The 18,197-nt window shown below is 31.7% G+C and overlaps 2 protein-coding genes across 2 annotated transcripts in view; both read left to right on the top strand.

Annotated features, from left to right (window-relative positions):
• Positions 1-14,186, top strand: part of LOC133328117 (cationic amino acid transporter 2-like) — an 89,660-nt gene extending 75,474 nt beyond the window's left edge. Inside the window, exons 3-13 of the mRNA XM_061536672.1 lie at positions 914-1,067; positions 6,886-7,017; positions 7,159-7,257; positions 7,488-7,696; positions 7,763-8,118; positions 8,182-8,762; positions 8,906-9,071; positions 9,266-9,482; positions 11,541-11,654; positions 11,882-11,894; positions 14,011-14,186. Coding sequence (XP_061392656.1) covers positions 914-1,067; positions 6,886-7,017; positions 7,159-7,257; positions 7,488-7,696; positions 7,763-8,118; positions 8,182-8,762; positions 8,906-9,071; positions 9,266-9,482; positions 11,541-11,654; positions 11,882-11,894; positions 14,011-14,186 — 2,217 coding nt within the window. The remainder of the gene's footprint in view (positions 1-913; positions 1,068-6,885; positions 7,018-7,158; positions 7,258-7,487; positions 7,697-7,762; positions 8,119-8,181; positions 8,763-8,905; positions 9,072-9,265; positions 9,483-11,540; positions 11,655-11,881; positions 11,895-14,010) is intronic.
• LOC133328130 (AP-1 complex subunit beta-1-like) overlaps positions 1-18,197 on the top strand; it is a 363,610-nt gene that overhangs the window by 332,345 nt on the left and 13,068 nt on the right. The gene's annotated exons all lie outside the window — the stretch shown is intronic.

The raw sequence follows: 18,197 nt of genomic DNA, 5'->3' as shown, positions 1-18,197 counted from the left end.
TCTTCCAGGAGCCTCATTAGCCTAGTTCAGATTGCAGGGGAGAGTTCGCTCTCTTCTACTATATCTCCTGGAAGCCACATTCTCTTAGTTCGGATGCAGAGAGGCACTTTCCAATGCTGTGGTCGTTGTTGTTGATCACGGCCTTGCTGTAGCTTTCTTGCCCATGGCAACATCACTTGATTTCGAACTCTCGTTGATTAAACTTACATTCTCGCTATCGTTGGTAACGCACGCTAAGTTAAAGTCTTGTTTCTCACGAAACCCATCAATTTTACAATAAAGATTGAAAATATTTACTAAACTATCTTTCGTTTTTCTTTTCTTTATTTTTGGGGTTTCACTGCATCTCGGTATCGGTACGCCAACATTAGTAATCAATAAAAAAAAGCTTAAATGCCCAAACTGATAGTGTATACTCGCCTTAATTTATATGAGGTCTCAATTTATGTCCTTTATTTAAATCATTTAGCGCAGCTGATGTCTTGATTAACTATCAAAGTGGGTAATTTCTACTTGAATTCGATGTGCAGTGTTGCCAACCATTTGAAATATTATATGGAAAAATTTGACAGATAATCGGGACAAAAACAAAGGTTTTTGTTGGTATACATCACCTTATTATTGCATCATGATTTAAACTTTCCCTTTTTCCTCCTACCGTTTTTTCTTCTCCCACTTCCTTCCCTAAAATCGAACTAGTGCTCCCTACACATTAAAGTCCCACACAAACACATAACGACCATTTAGCTTCCCACTGGGTTTACAACGACTCCATTGATTTACCAAGGGACATTTAGTTAATCGCCAGTGGTTGAATGCAAATTGAGATTGGACCCCATGTTTCTTAAACACATACAAACACAAATATTAAACAACTTATTTATTCCCCTTCCTTTCTCCCCCTTTCTTTCAGAAATGCCTAAATACACTGGATCTCACATCGTTGGGCATTGGTTCCTGTTGCGGCACTGGCATGTATTTAGTTGCCGGTATGGTGGCCAAGAATATAGCCGGTCCTGGTGTGGTAATTAGTTTTGTTATTGCTGCAATAGCTAGTATATTTTCAGGTAAGCTATTCTATTTTGCTTTTATTCATATTTTTATTTAATAAACAACAAGTTGTATTGAGTATTTTATATTTGTTTCGAACTCTATAAAAAAGTTGGTACTTTTTTATAAACGAGCAGGGAAAAAATACTTTATAATTATAGGAAGGAATACATCCTTATTATTGCAAAATAATATTTATAATTTATTTATAAATTAAATCTTAATATAAACAACACACCTAAATTACGTGATTTAATTTATTTGACATATTAATAAAAAAAACATTTTAAATAAAACTTTTGATAAAACGCGATAAATGTAAACGTCTTACACATTGTCACCTAAACAATGTGTTTATTTACGTCATTAATTTGACGTATAGTCAATATTGTTAGCCAGCTGATTAGGCAAATGTAGCGCGTCATCTATTTAACACATAATCAAGGCAATTCACATTATAAGTTAAGGGCTAAGCAGAATGCTCGCGTTGAGCCATCCGTCGCGTTATATGTTATCGAAAATACAACAACCACAAGGATACGATATGCGTTTGTGTTATCGTTTCCTTGTGGTTGTTGTATTTTCGATAACATATAACGCGACGGATGGCTCAACGCGAGCATTATGCTTAGCCCTTTAGAGTTTCTTGTCATATTTTAATTAAAATATACTTTGTGTTAATTTTTATTATAGATTGCATCATACAAACTGTCACATAAATCATGTTTTTAATTACATAATTTATATTACATATAGGTGCGTTTAGACTATGGTTTGTTGTCGTAATAGCGTACAACATCTCAATTTAATTGCTAGATCGAGTTAAATTTACCGAGCCGATTTGCTATACAAAATGATATACAATCATTCCCTAGATTTGCTCGAAATTCTACGCTAAATCGAATAGATTTCAAATACAACCCTGTTTTGTGGACCAAGAATACATCACTTCTCCTAAATGGCAACGCTTTACGTTTCCAAATACGTTGAAATTATAAATAGTTACCTAACAGAAATATGAGAGCAGATGTATTAATATCAATTCCTATTAGAATTATGAATATATTGTATACGTAAACAAATTACAGATGACTGACATTTTGACTAGAATTTTGTATTTAGATTTAGAATTTAAATGAATTTAGAAGGCATTAACGCGTCTCTAAAAAATATGGCATTGTTTTAATACTAGTCTAAACAGCTGGGATTTATATCTCAATTTAGAAAACGAGTCTATTTAGAAGGGCATATGCAAATACCTATTAGAAACAAAATGAAAATATAGACCAAACAAATTAATTATGACACCGTTATGAAATTTCTATGTACTAATGAACAAATGACAGCTCCCTGTAAAACTTTATATAGTTCATGATGCAATAATAAGGTTATGTATCAAAACAAAAACATTTTTTTTTTTGTCTCGATTATCTGTCAAATTTTTCCTCATAATATTTCAAAAATTTGGCAGCATTGCACATCGAATTCAAGTAAAATTACCACTTTGACAGTTAATCAAGACATCAGCTGCTCTAAATGGACTACCTATTCATTGTGCCATGATATAGTTTTAATACTAGTCTAAATATCTGGAACTCAATTTTAAAATCGAATAGGTTTAAAAGACAAAGGCAATACCTATTCAACGGCATTTATATTACAATTTTTTGCAGCGTTAACCCCTTCTATGAAGATTTATTTGACATATATGTAATGTAAACGTACTAATGGAATAATGAAAATATTGACTAAAAAAAATTATTATCGAACCATTGTCGAACACATTTTTTACACATAAACAAATAGCATCTGACTGTCAACTTTAGATCATTTTAAACAGCTAGGATTTTGTACCTCCATTTAGAAATCTAGTCAATTAGAGCAATTTCTACCAAAATTATCAAAACATTGACGGAAAATTTGCAATAGAAATTATGAAAACCATAATCAAATCTGTATGTATACATAAACAAATAACAACTGACTGTCAGCTTTTGGTATGTTCCCGTACTGCAAAAATCTACTATTTTATACTCCGATAACATTTTTTTCCTTTATGATATCGAAGAAAATAGTAAAATCGAGTAGATTCTTGCAGTACGGGAACAGACCATTTATATGATTTTAATACTAGACTAAAAAGCTAGGATTTCATAGCTCGATTAAGAAATCGAGTCGATTTAGAAAGTAAAGTCTGAACGCGCGTTATGTTTCTATAATTTTTTTCTCTTAAGGGAGAACAATTCTTATTAGAATTATGAATTAAATATTGAATGAACAAATTTGCAACAGAAATTATAAAACCATTGAAATGTGAAATAAAACATGCACATAACAGCTGACTGTCAACTTTATATAGTTGACAGTCTATATACTAGTCTAAAAAGCTAGAAATTTGTACATCTAAAAAATTGTTTTAAAGTACGTTTAGACTTACAAAATCCACACGATCTCAAATGTCAATTCCATAGCGTATACGTCAAATATAATTCACTGGATTTGTGAACAGGATTAAGGTGACGCTACACGCTACGGCATTAACATGCTGTAAACAGCTGAAATTTTGTACTTCCATTTAGAAATCGAGTCTATTTTGAAGGCATAGTCTAAACTCACTTTTTGTTTTTATACATTTCTTACAAAATGGAGAACAATTCCTATTAGAAGTATTATTAAATATTGAGTGGAAAATTGCCACAGATATTATGAAACCATTGAATTGAGCATGTATACATAAAATAATAACAGCTGGCTGTCAAGAATATACCATTTTAATACTAGTCTAAATCAGATAAGATTTTATAACTCAATTAAGAAATCAAGACGACTTCGAATGATATATTCTTAGCAGTCTAGTCTAAAAAATTATTTAATTCGAGGTTAATAAATGGAGTGGAGTTCGAGTGCTCATCTAAACGTGCTTTAAAATAATAAATTACGTGCTTTTAAAGTCACATATGAGGATTTGACTTTGAAACATTTATAGAGTAGAGATTAATGTATTCAAAATTGTTTGTAAATATAAATATCAGCTGACATATGTTCACATTATCTCAAATTATGTCCAAACAGTTAAAGTACAATAACATATACGTTTAGACGTACCTTAAGTCGCCGTAAAGTCCAGTCAGCTGATTATTGTTGACATTTTAATGTGTCCACATTTGTGTTTGACTGTGATGAAGTTAATCAGGAATATAATTCGCGTATAAGAAGAAGAGGAGTAGACCCTTATGGGACTCCTTTTTTAACTGCAATATATTTATATATCAAGGTTTCCGTGTAAACTGACTGAGATTTAATTTGTCAGTTATTCTTGCCAGTCGTCAGCATTTTCAAAATACTTACATATGAGTGTTTTAAGTTAAGACACAGTTTTTGTTATTAAGATTTTATGGCACACACGATAAGAAAATTGTCAGCTTATCAAATCAACTGATCCACAAAGAGTTTATTGTTAAATCATTATGTGTTTGATATTAGGCTAGGCAAGATTAGTCGAATTGGGCAATCTAGTTCAAGGAGCGGATTGATCTTTCTCGTTCCATTTTTAAAAAGGAACTAGTTCCTTAATAAAGTTCAAATGCTCCATATAGTTTCGACGCCTAGATAGTTTCTATAAATTTCTCTCTTCCATCGTTATATTCATTTTTTTCTCACATAGTTCCATGTTTAGCAAAAATTAAAAAAATCGATTGTAATAAATATCTATTTAGTAGAATATTCAGATGCAGGACGATAAGAACAAAAAAATTCTTTATTATTTATTCACTTAATTTCCATAAATAATTTTATCATTTACACAATAATAAATTGACTAGCATGTGTCTACATATTTTTACACATCACAAAAAAGAACAAAATCAGAAAACGAAACTAATAAACGGTATCTGGTTCCTAACTTTACTTTATCGGAATAATTCGAATGAACTAGTTCATTCCGGACTAGTTCCAACTCTAAAAATTAGTTCATGACATATGGTCTTTTCCCGTACTGCAAGAATCTACTCGATTTTACTATTTTCTTCGATAACATAAAGGAAAATTCGTTATCGTAGTAAAAAGTAGTAGATTCTTGCAGTACGGGAACAGACCGATAATAAATAGGTAGTCAATTTAGCGCAACTGACTACTAGGTTAACTGTCAAAGGGTGCAGTTTCTATTTGAATTCGATGTGCAATGTTGCCAATCATGTGAAATATTATAAGAAAAAAATTGACAGATGATCGAGACAAAAACAAAGGATTTTGTTTTGATACATCACCTTAGTATTAAAATTTTTGACAGTAATATCAGAATTTAAACAGCAATCGAAGTAAAAGGTTGGTTGTTTTAATCTCTATTTCTTCTTTTTATTTATTAGTCTAAGCATTTTTCTATTATAGATTTTGAATTCATCGAAACTATGCACAATTTAATCTCCAGTCCATGATTTAATTACTATTTTAGTGTTAAGATTCGATGTTACGAAAAATTGTTAAGCCTCCACATCTGATCTGAAAGTCAAATATCCTTGTAGACTAGGGATACGTAGTCCAGCACAGAGTCGACTTTTTGGTTAAAAAGTCGATTTTTAAACTTTTCGATTCTTTGCCTTTGCTTAAAAAGTCAACTTTTCGGACTTTTGATTTTGTCGAAACTGTTCAAAATCGATTTTCGAAAATTGACTTATTTAATTATTGTTTATATGAATTATTGTCAACAGATAAAATATAGTTTTGGAATATGTAATTTTTGGGCGATTTGGGCTTTGTGGCAATACACCATGAATTTATGAATAAAACCCCGATCTTGAAAATACAACTTTTTATTTAGATTAGAACTTTTTGCAGGGTTAATCCACTTTATGAGGATTTGTTGGGATAATATGTAGACTTTTCAATATAAAAATCCAATTGGCCGAAAGTCGATTTACTTATCCCTATTGTAGACACATTAAGGTGCTTTTACACTATATGTATTTTACATATGTGTTGTTACTTTATTTCCATATGCAACTCAAAGTCGCCTTGTGAAACTTGCGGAATATGCCAAAACGATATGTAATTACATATGTATTTTTTCCGAATAGGATGTGCTCTATTTTCGTATGTGAAACATAGGGAAATTAGCTGTTTAAAGGAAAATTTTGAATTGCAAGTCAAAGAAATGATGAAAAGGCAAAGATTATAAATTGTTATTTATTTTATAGATGTTCAATAACAAAAATTATGTTGATTTAAGAGTAATAATAAATGCAGGTTGGAACTTAAAAACTAAAAATCTTTAGTACGCTGCTAATTTTAAAATACGTATTGTGTAAAAGCACCATTAGATTGTCGGACGCATGACACAATAAATAAGTAGTTTATGATGCAATAATAAGGTGATGTATCAAAAACCTTTGTGTTTGTCTCGACCATCTGTCAATTTTTTCCTTATGATATTTCATATGGTTGGCAACATTGCATATTCGAATTCAAGTAGAAAATACGCACTTTGACAGTTAATCAAAACATCAGCTGCTCTAAATGGACTACCTTTTTAATGTGCTGTTTACTCGACCATAAGAAATATTACTAGAAACTAATTGACAGATGGTGGAATAAAAAACATATGTTTTTGTTTTGATACATCACCTTATTATTGCATCATGATCGAACGTTTTAAGACAGATTTCTCTATTACCAATGATGTCAATATTAGAATTTTATTTATAAGTTGAGGAAGTTTTAGATTATTTTAGAAGTTCTAAAGCCAATTTAAACATCTTTTATATTCCCACAAATTACTCCATTTACATATTGAAACCTAAATATTTTTCTTTTTTCCCCACTCTATTTTTTCGTTTCAAGGCGCCTGTTATGCTGAATTTGGTGTACGAGTACCGCATACATCCGGATCGGCGTATATGTATTCATATGTTGCTGTTGGTGAATTTGTTGCATTTGTTATTGGTTGGAATATGATATTGGAATATTTAATAGGTAAGTGGTAACGCCTAAGCACTTACATTACTTCGAGACCCAAAAGATTTTCCCTACTTTTTATGTCAATTAATTATTAAAGAGGTAAAATAAAACTTGAAAACTTTTCTAATGTAAACTATTTTTGTTTTTCTTTTAAAGGAACAAGTGCCTGTGCATGTGCGTTAAGCTCCAGTTTTGATTCACTTACTGGTGGTGCTATATCAAGCACAATTAGTGATACAGTGGGTACCATATTTGGTGAGTATTTTGAAATTAAAATAAACGCACAAAGGAAAATAATTTTTAATCCAGAAAAAAGTAAGGAGAATGAGTTTTGGATTGAGATACTAATATTCTAAATATAAATCGATAACTTTTCTTTAATCTCACTTTCAAAAAATTCCCGATTTCTTGGCCTGAAAATCTCAGAGCCTGGTTAGCGAAGTAGAATATTCCTAAATAAACTTTGTTTTTTAATTTTTTTAAAGGTAAACCCCCGGATTTTATAGCCTTTGGCATAACGCTAATGATGACAGTGGTATTAGCGTTGGGCGCCAGTAAATCAGTGATATTCAATCATACCTTAAATGCCATTAATTTGGCCACCTGGGTATTTGTTATGACCGCTGGCCTTTTCTATGTGGATTCCAGTACATGGACGGAGCATCAGGGATTTTTGCCATACGGGTGGAGTGGGGTAGGTTTTGATTTTTTCCATAAAATTATAAAAATAGATTTAAATTCCTCCTCTTTCCCTTTCCAGGTATTTTCCGGTGCTGCCACATGTTTTTATGCATTTATTGGTTTCGATATAATCGCCACAACGGGCGAGGAGGCCCATAATCCCCAGAAAAGTATACCAAAAGCAATATTGGGTTCATTGGTTATTGTCCTGTTGGCCTATGTGACAGTGAGTTTGGTTCTGACGCTGGTGGTACCCTATGACCATATAAATACCGGCGCCGCTTTGGTACAAATGTGGACATATGTTAATGCACCCAAGTGTAGGGCAATTGTGGCAATTGGTGCCACGGCCGGTTTATCGGTGGCCATGTTTGGTTCCATGTTTCCCATGCCAAGGGTGATTTATGCCATGGCTCAGGATGGTTTGATATTTAGGTGGGTCAGCGAGCTTTTTCCCTCACTACAAAAAATAATAATTTCCCTCTCACTTTCCCCCAGACAACTTTCCCAATTGTGGCAGCGCACCAATGTACCTGGTCTGGCCACAATTGGCAGCGGTATTGCAGCAGCCCTGGTGGCCCTATCTGTACGCCTGGAAATCCTTGTCGAAATGATGTCCATTGGCACGTTGCTGGCCTACACTTTGGTATCCACCTGTGTTTTAATATTACGCTATCAGCCACATAGTACATCTCTGATTGAACTGCTGCCGGCCCAACTGCGAACACCCATTACCACGGGAGCTACCGGTGATCCTCGAGCCACTACCGCCGAAGTTATGGAATCCAATAAGCTAACCATTAAACGTGTAACACGTGGCATGTCTGACTCGGATGATTCTTTCATTGATGAAAGTCCCGATGGTTTTATGGGTCGTGATGATCAATTTTTGGTATCCGATCGTTCGGAGAATAAATTCTATGGCGCCGTACATGGAGCACCCACAGGTCCGACGGGTCAAGCCAATGCTTTTGATACAATGGGCCTGAATTTTGTCTCACGCAAAATCCATGAATATTCGTACCTGTGTCCGGGTTTCTTCCCATGGATAAATCCCGGGCAAGCCACAACGGAAAGTGGTAAGTTGGTCACCGTACCTTAACTTGTATTTTTTGTCTTATTACCAAAAAGTGAAGAAATTCTCTAAAGTAAAACTAAATTTTGTTTTTGTGTTTTCAAAATTCGAAATTTGTGTGTGCGCACCCTCTCCAACAACATGCAGGCATGTATGTGACCAAGCTTGTTGGCCTCATGTTCGGTCTCATATTCTTCTTGGATCTGTTTGCGGCCATTGGCTGGTCCGGTGGCTTCGCAGCATTCATTTATTTCATTTTAATTATCGGCATATTTGTGATATTATTAATTATCTCGAGACAACCACAGAATAGGTAAACTAAACGGATTATCCTGTCAATGCAAAATTTTTTTAATTCCCAATAACTGTTTTTTGGGAATCATCCAGCAAATGTCACTAATCACAAACTGGTCTTGTTGTTTTTTTCTTCAACTGCTATTCTTTTTCTTCCTTTCTATCTCTTCTCTCTGTGTGTGTTTTTGCAATTCTCTCTGTCTCTCTTTTTAGATATGCACTTGCGTTCCTCACACCTGGACTTCCATTTATTCCGGCAATTGCCGTTGCCGTCAATATCTATTTAATATTTAAGTTAAGCATCTTAACCTTAGTTAGATTTACCATTTGGATGACCCTGGGCTTGGTGGTATATTTCTATTATGGCATTACACACAGTAGTTTGGAACAGCCAAGCGATGAAATGGAATTGCGGGTGGATAAAGATTATGTAAGTATGACAATTTAAATGAGGGTATTTTAACATAAAACACATTCGGTGTAAATACGCCCTAGTGCTACATAAGCTATTATCTATTCAAACTCAAAATGGCAATACTATAACCTATATGTCAAAAAATAATCTGGCCTGGATTTTCTGATTAGAATTTACTTGACATATACGATATGGAATTGACTATCACCTATTATAAAAATTAACCCAAGAAACTGCTGTTTACCCCTCTTAGGTTGAATGTGAAACATTTGGGCGTTTTTACCCTTTCACAATATTGCTTTTTGACAGCAAATCTGAAATGACACGTTAAATGATGATCCATCTTAAAATACATTCTGTGTAAATACGCCCTAGTGCTACATTTAAATTACGTTTAGATTACGAAATCCACTCCATCTAAAATGGCAGTACCATAGCTTATATGTCAAATAAAATCTATACCCGGTTTTGTGAATAGAATTTACTTGACATATACAATATGGAATTGGTCATGGCCTAATAAAAAGGTCACCCAAGAAACAGCTGTTTTCCCCTCTTAAATTTAATGTCAAAATTTGAAGGTTTTTTTCGCTATCACATTACGGCATTTGACAGCAACCTTGAAATGACAAGTAAAATCATGATTTATCGTATAATACTTTTTGTGTAAATACGGCCTCTATAGCACTAGGTGTTTTATAGCTTATAAAAAATTTCACATAGAATCTGTACCCGGTTTTGTGAATAGAATTTACTTGGCATTTGGAATTGGTCACGGCCTAATAAAAAGGTCGCTTAAGAAACAGCTGTTTCCCCTCTTAAATTTAATGACAAACATGTGGACTTTTTTGACAGCAAACTTTATTTGACAAGTACAATAATGATATATCGCAAAATACATTGTGTGTAAATACGCCCTAATACTACAGAAGCTATTTTATGAAAATAGCCATTTAGATTTACGAAATCCACTCGATCTCAAATGAAAGTGTCATAGCTTATATACCAAATAAAACCTTGACTTTGAATTTACTTGACATTTACAACATAGAATTGACAATAATGCAATAATAATAATAACACCTTATCAAAACAAAAACAACTGTTTTTTATCAGACCATCTAGTAATATTTCTCATGGTTGGCAATGCAATGTTGCACGTCAAATTCAAGTAGCAACTGCGCACATTGACTTATAATCTAATATTGTGCCATGAAATTGACAATAGCCAAGATCTATTAATAAGGTTATCCGGCGAGACCAGCTGGATAACAAATGTCTCTCAAGTTTGCTGTCAAAACCCCATTATTGTGAATTGACTTCCATTATGAAAACGTAAACAAATTTCAAATTTTTGACATAAGACTTGAGAAAAAATAGCTAAGTTTCGCTAGCTGGGTGTCCTTATTAATAGATCTTGGCCTATTAATAAAGATAGCCAGGAGGGAAAACAGCTGTTTTTTTCTTAATGGAAATCCAATCACAATGAAGGTACGTTTAGATTTACGAAATCTACTCGATCTCAAATGTCAATTCCATAGCGTATGCGTCAAATATATATTATATGTCATGTATATTATTTAAGATCGAGTGGATTTAGTAGTCTAAACGCAGCCTAATGCATTATGACAGCAAATTAAGAAACAGCTGATTTACAGATGATCTTCATGGGCGAATTCATTAATAAGCATTGGAATTGAAATTTGAGATCAAGTGGATTTCATAGTCTAAGAGGGCGTTTAGACTACTAAATTCACACGATTTCAAACATTAATTCCATAGCGTAAACGTCACCTTAATCATGTTCACAAATCCAGTGGATACGCCAGGGAATTGACATCGTAAATCTAAACGCACTCTAAGCACGTTTTTGTCATTAATTTTTAAACATTCAGTTTTAATGTAGCATTAGGTCGTGTTTACATCAAATGTGTTGTGTAAAAAATATATAATGTGTTTGACAATAACTCAAATGCGACAATTCAAATCTCATGTTTTATTAAAGCAAATTTAATGTAAACTTGGTATAATGTTTTGATCCTAAATAATTTTGTATTTGTTTTAATATTACAGAGTAAAAATACCAATGTTGAAGAGAAAGCCGTATGGGATCAACCTTCCTTTATGAACCAAAACCATGAACCTGTATGGGCCAGTAAAGATAATACAACAACAAATACAAAAAATACAACAAGTAAGTATCACAATATATATATATATATATATAAATGTGTCTATAGATACCTATCAAACCAAGCAACACATAAAAGCATTTATGGTACGTTTACATTGTACCGTATTTCCTTAACCCAGTGGGTTTCAATTGTCAATTCCATTGTATACATTTCAAATAAATCCTGATAGAGTAGGTTAACCCGTAAAAAGGATTTAATGTAAATGCCGTTTTACATTAGAACTTTTTACCGGGTTAACATACTCTATAAGATTTTTTTGATATGTGTACAACAGAATTGGCAATTGAAAACCACCGGGCTACCGAAATCCAGTATAATTTAAACGTACTATTAATATAACTTTCATACTGCCACATAAATTACTCGATTTACTATAATTCTACTATATAGAAATTGCGTTCTTTTCTCATATTTTCTGCAAGCAAAGGCCATAAGACCATATCAATCAGCTGATCGGACCAAACTAATCAAAGTATTCGACTGTTATGTCACTATAAATCGAATACTTTGATTTTTACACAACATGTTATTTAGATTTTTGATGTCACTTTATTTACTTATGAAATTCGAACTCACCGTTTGAAACATGCGGAAATTTAAATGTGTCAAAGGGATATGCAATTACATATGCATTTTTGTCCGAATAGGACGTGCTCTAGTTTCGTATGTGAAACATAAGGAAATCAGCTGTTTGTAAGAAACTGCAAATTTTGTAAATAATATATCGTGTAAAAGCACCTTAATTCTAGTAATTGCCAGGGATAACTAGATCGAAATAAAAACGTCAATGTTTGGCCTTCAACAAACGAGACACAAATACACCGATATTTCATTATTTGTTTTAGCTAAAAATAAATAAAAAAATCTAATATTGACATACAAATAAAGGACATGAAACAGAAGTAACAGTTTTTTGTTATTTATTTTATGCATTAGTGTCAGGTTTCTCTAGTCTGTTTTTTTTTGGCTTCTAGACATGCCATTTTTGAAAGAACAGGAACAGATTTATAAAAAAACGTCCCAGGACCTAGAAGAATTATGTTATTCGAAAGTGTTAGTGTATATACCGCTTAAAGTGACTGGAAACTTGAAAAGCAGCTGATCTTCCCTGTAATATGTAAGATCAGATGTTACATTGTGTATTATTGTGAATTGCATTCACAATATATTAATTTGGAAATAAATTAAGAGTATTAGATTTGATTATTTAGTATTAGATTACAATAATTTTTTAAAGCATGATCTAAATCACAATTCTAATAAAATGCAACACTAGTTTTGTACGAAAAAAAATACATTTCATTGCAGAAAGTACCATAAGCTGCATTTACACCTTCTTTGTGGCTTTAAAAATATTTTATTAAAAACGCCACGGCTTGTGCTAGCTTCAAAACATAATTTAAAAAAAAATCCACATCTTGTGATAGCTTCAAACCTATTTTTAAAAATATCCACGCCATCTTATAGCTTCAAAATATAATTTTTAAAAATCCACCCCTTGTGATAGCTTAAAAAATAATAATAGGGTCCATTTAAGGAGATGGTTTTGAAAGCGTGTATTCATGTGTACGAAATGTACTACATGGTACTATATTTGGTACAAATTTAATTTGGAGATACAAATCGAGCTGGAATCCTAAAATTTGAAATTAAAATTACCGTCGGAGTGTAGGATTGGGATATGAAGGTAGTTTTGGAAATTTGTTACTTATGTGTACGAAAAGTACTATAATCGGTACAGTTTGGATTTCGGTTATCCTATAGAGCGGGAACAATGAAATATGGAGTCAGGATGAACAATGAAATTTGGGGTAGGTAGGTTTTGGAAATAGTGGGTGAATCGATACAGTAGGAATCCTAAAATTTTGATTAAGGATCACTGTGGAGGTGTAGAATTGGGGTATGTAGGAAGTTTTGGAAATTCGTACTACGGTGTACTAAATTTGGTACAATTTTAATTGGGGGTGAACCGATAGTGTTGGAATCCTAAAACTTGAATTTAGTATCAGTGTGAGGGCGTAGGATTGGGGTATATAGGATGTTTTGGAATTGGCACTGCTGTTTACAAAATTTGGTATAATTTGAATTGTGGTTGGACCGATAGAATTGGAATCCTGAAACTTATATTTTGGATCACTGTCGGGGTGTAGGTTTGGTAGAATCAGTACAAAATGAAAAAATTCGATGTTGCAAACATAAATTTACTGTGGAAAAAATTCATTTCGGGCCGGGCCCCCAGGGCCGCCCCCCTGCGTACGTCCCTGGTACTATATATAATATACAATTGGTTTAGAATAATTATTCATAAAACATTTAAAATAATTTTTTGTTATTTTTTTCTCTTTCAGAACAATCAACAAACTATTCCACAAAAACGCAAAAGAACTCTAAACCAAATCCAACAGCAACCAATACACATAATACAACAAGTGCACGAAATCCGGGAATTGGACAAACCGCTGGTAATTCGGGAACATTCAGTATGTTTGTGGATGAAACAGAGTTTCCAACGTGGGATGATTAAAATCCAGAATAAAAACACCTTTGTTTTAAGTATTATTAAAAAAATTAAAAACAACAATACATGAAAAAGGAACAAAATAAATTCCATTTGCCACTCCCCCCCCTAAATCCTGAAACACACAATACAAAGCAAATATAAATTAAAGACGACAAAAAAGGAACAAACCAAAAAATAACCTAACAATGTGAGAGCAATGCTTAGAATTATTTAAAAGTAAAGAAAAAAAACAAATTCCTTTTAAAAATATATAAAAGACATAATTGTGTTACTGATATTTTATAAATTTAATTTTTTAATGTAAATATTTGAATTATTTAGTTTATTTAAAAACAAAAATCCCAACACATATATAAACTTATACATATACTATGTATTTATAAATGTATATACATAAAACACATTAGTTTATTAATAACCCAAAAAAGTTAAAAATAAAATAAAAGATATACATTAGGTCATATATATATATATATATACAAACATTTTTGAAATATCATCAAATTTGGCTGAGCCAAAACAAACAAACAAAACTTCACATTTAAAACACTCGAAATTACTTTAACATTGTTTCCTAAATGTCTACAAAAAAATCTAATCAATATGACCTAAAATTTTTTCGTTTCTTGTTTTTTCATAAAATTCAAATTTGAACAATTTTACATATTATACACTTATTATAAATATAAATATAAATATACATACATATACATAAACCTATAAATAATCCTCCAAAAAGAAAATGAAAAAATATACAACAAAAAAGTCATTTTTAAATGTATACTTGACTAAAAACATAAACAAATTATTATTAATATTATTATATATACATACATAGTTAAATAATATAATTATACAATTTACTTAATCGATATTAATTGATAAACAAACAAAAAGTGACAAAGGTTTTTTTTCGTTTTATATTACAAAGATTTTAATATTTTCATTTTTCTTTAGTATTTTTAATGTGGTCGAATAGATTTAGACTATAACTACTAAATCGATTCGATTTGTAAATCGATTTGGACTAGTGTCAACATCATATAAAGTTGATGTATCAGCTATTATTTGTTTACGCTGTTAATTGTTTCACATTCTACTGGTTTCATAATTTCTGAATCAAATTTTTTAATCAAGATTTTCATAATTTTGATAACAATTTCTCTCCATTTTTAATGAAAACAATGCAAATTACGTATAAAATAAGACGTTTTATTGAACAACCTTTATGTAAACAGACTTAAAGCATTTTTACTTAATCCCTTAAAGGTCGTTTACATTTAACCGGATTTGGTTAACCCAGTGGGTTTGAATTTTCAATTCCTTTGAATATATGCCAAATAAATCCTCATAAAGTAGGTTAACCCGGTAAAAAGTTCTAATGTAAATGCCGTATTAATCATGTTCACAAATCCAGTGAATTATATTTGACGTACACGCTATGAAATTGACATTTGAGATCGAGTGGACTTCGTAATTCTAAACGCACCTTTAGTATTAGCATGTTATGCAGTTGATTTGTCAGCTGATATTTTTCAATTAATATTTTCTAATTTGGAAAGGATCAATTCCCCAAACATTTTCGAATAAAACGGCATTTACATTATAACTTTTTACAAGGTTAACCTCCTCTATAAGGATTTATTTGACATATATAATGGAATTGACAATTGAAACCCTCTGGGCTAACTAAATCCGGTATAATGTAAACGTAATATAATTATTCTTATCAAGGCCTATTAATAAGGTCACCCAGGGATATCACCTGCAAATGTTTCAGATGCTTCTCAAGTTTGCTGTCAAAATGCATTATTGTAAATTGTCATCCATCTTTAAAACGTAAACAACGTCCAAATTTTTGACATTAAATTTAAGAAAAAAAGATTTTTCCTTAAATTTAGGCTACGTTTAGACTACTAAATCCACTCGATCTAAAATGTCAATTCCATTGTGAATAAGTCACGTCAAATATAATCCCGTGGATTATATTTAACATATAAGCAATGGAATTTACATTTGAGATCGAGTGGATTTCGTAAATCTAAACGTACCTTTAGCGAACTTATTATTCTGGTGTAAATGCGCTTTTAGACACAGGTACTGTAATGCAATAATGTAAAACAAATTAATATCAAAAATCATCAGGTAACTGTCACTTTATATGAAGTGGCTTTACGAAGTCCTGAAAATAAATTAAGGTTATTTACACCGGCTTTGATATCATTTCAAATGACTGCCAGCTGTTATTTGTTTATATATACACATACACACTCACACTTGTTTTCAAAAATTGTTTTTAAGCAGTGTGTGCGCAAAAATTCGCTCTCGAATGATTCAAAATACCTTCTTTTCGTTTTTTACTCACGAATGAAAACAAACACTCCCGAATTCTCGAGAATGCTGAAAACGGCAACGAAAATTCGCGAGAGAATGCAAATGCGAACTCTCGCCCGTGAGCATTCGTGAGAAAGAGTGTATTTTAAACATTCTTCGCACCCTGGTAAACACGTTCACATGTAATTTGTAGACCATTAGTTAAATTAAGGCACATTGGGATTGCCATTGCCTTTTAAATCGAGAAACAAAACCGTAGCTCTTTAGGCTAGTATTAAAATAGACAGTCAGCTGATATTTATTTACGTATACAATCACATTTCATAATTTCTGTGTCTTTTAAAATTCTAAAAGAAATTCCTTGTTTTATTGTATATTTTAGAACAACTTTATTCAAACGCACGATCAAATTATTAATAATCGAAAATGTTTCCGGGTTTACCGAAATATTTCGTTTTTTTACACCCTCCTTTCTAAAAATCGAGAATAAAACAAGACCAAGGTTTATTAATAAGATATCCCAGAAATCAAAAAATCAGCTGATTTTTTCATGTTTAATATCAAAAATGTTAACGTTGTTTACGTTTTCATATTGTGACAACTTACTTGAGAACAGCTTATATGCAGCTGATCATGATGTAATATTAAGGTGATCTATCAAAACAAGCGCATCTGATTTTTATTCTCAAGATTGGCAACGTTGCACGTCGAAGTAAATTAGAGTCTAAGCACTTTGACAGCTTATTGGATAGTCAGTTGCGCCAAATGGAGTACCTATTTTGTGTGCCATTCAGCTGATCATCATGAATGGACAGGCCTTGAAGAAGACTACCTATAGAATCATGGCACAATAAATAGGTGGTCCATTTAGAGCAGCTTATGTCTCGATTAACTGTCAGAGTGGGTAATTTCTACATGAATTCTATGTGCAATGTTGCCAACCATGTGAAATATTATAAGGAAACATTTGACAGACGATTGAGACAAAAAAAGGTTTTTGATTTGATACATCACCCTATTATTTTTTTAAGTATTTTGGTCGCCTCCCGGAAAGCGAGTAAAAAAGCATCACCACCAACACCTTATTATTTCATCATGCTATAGAATTATACGCTAATAATACAATGTTAACCCATACAATTTTCTTTTGTAATGATATTAGAAATAAATCTGTGTAATATAAATTAAAAAATCCATTTATTGTTTTACAAAATGTTACAAAAACAAATTACTTTTACATTTTGAAATATGTAATTGTATTTTGAAATTAAAATAAAAGAAAACATTTTTATTATATAAATATATTTGTTCTCTTCATCTTCTCCTTTAATAATAAATAATATCAAGTATTATTACTAAACCAAAAACTCATTTATTTATTTGTTAAATCTAAAACTGTATAAAAAGTAACTCCTCGTTTTTATTAAAATAAAAGTATTTATATGATTTAAATAAAAAATTAGCTTATAAATAATTGTATATTATATTTAAAAACCATACATTTCTAATCTTTGCTAATTGTACATTTTTTCTTCGTAATATTTTAATTAATCAAAAAATAAATCACTCAGACAAAAAACAAAATATATTTTGCTTTTTCAAACAAAATAGAACAACTGGATTGGAATGTCAGGGCCATATAAACAATTGCGAAATACAGAAAATAAAAATCATATCCTA

Source organism: Musca vetustissima, unplaced genomic scaffold (assembly GCF_032173495.1).
Source record: "Musca vetustissima isolate MV318-11 ecotype Yass unplaced genomic scaffold, APGP_CSIRO_Mvet_v1 utg2661, whole genome shotgun sequence".
Lineage (NCBI taxonomy): Eukaryota > Metazoa > Arthropoda > Insecta > Diptera > Muscidae > Musca > Musca vetustissima.
This window is presented reverse-complemented; position numbering and strand designations above follow the sequence as displayed.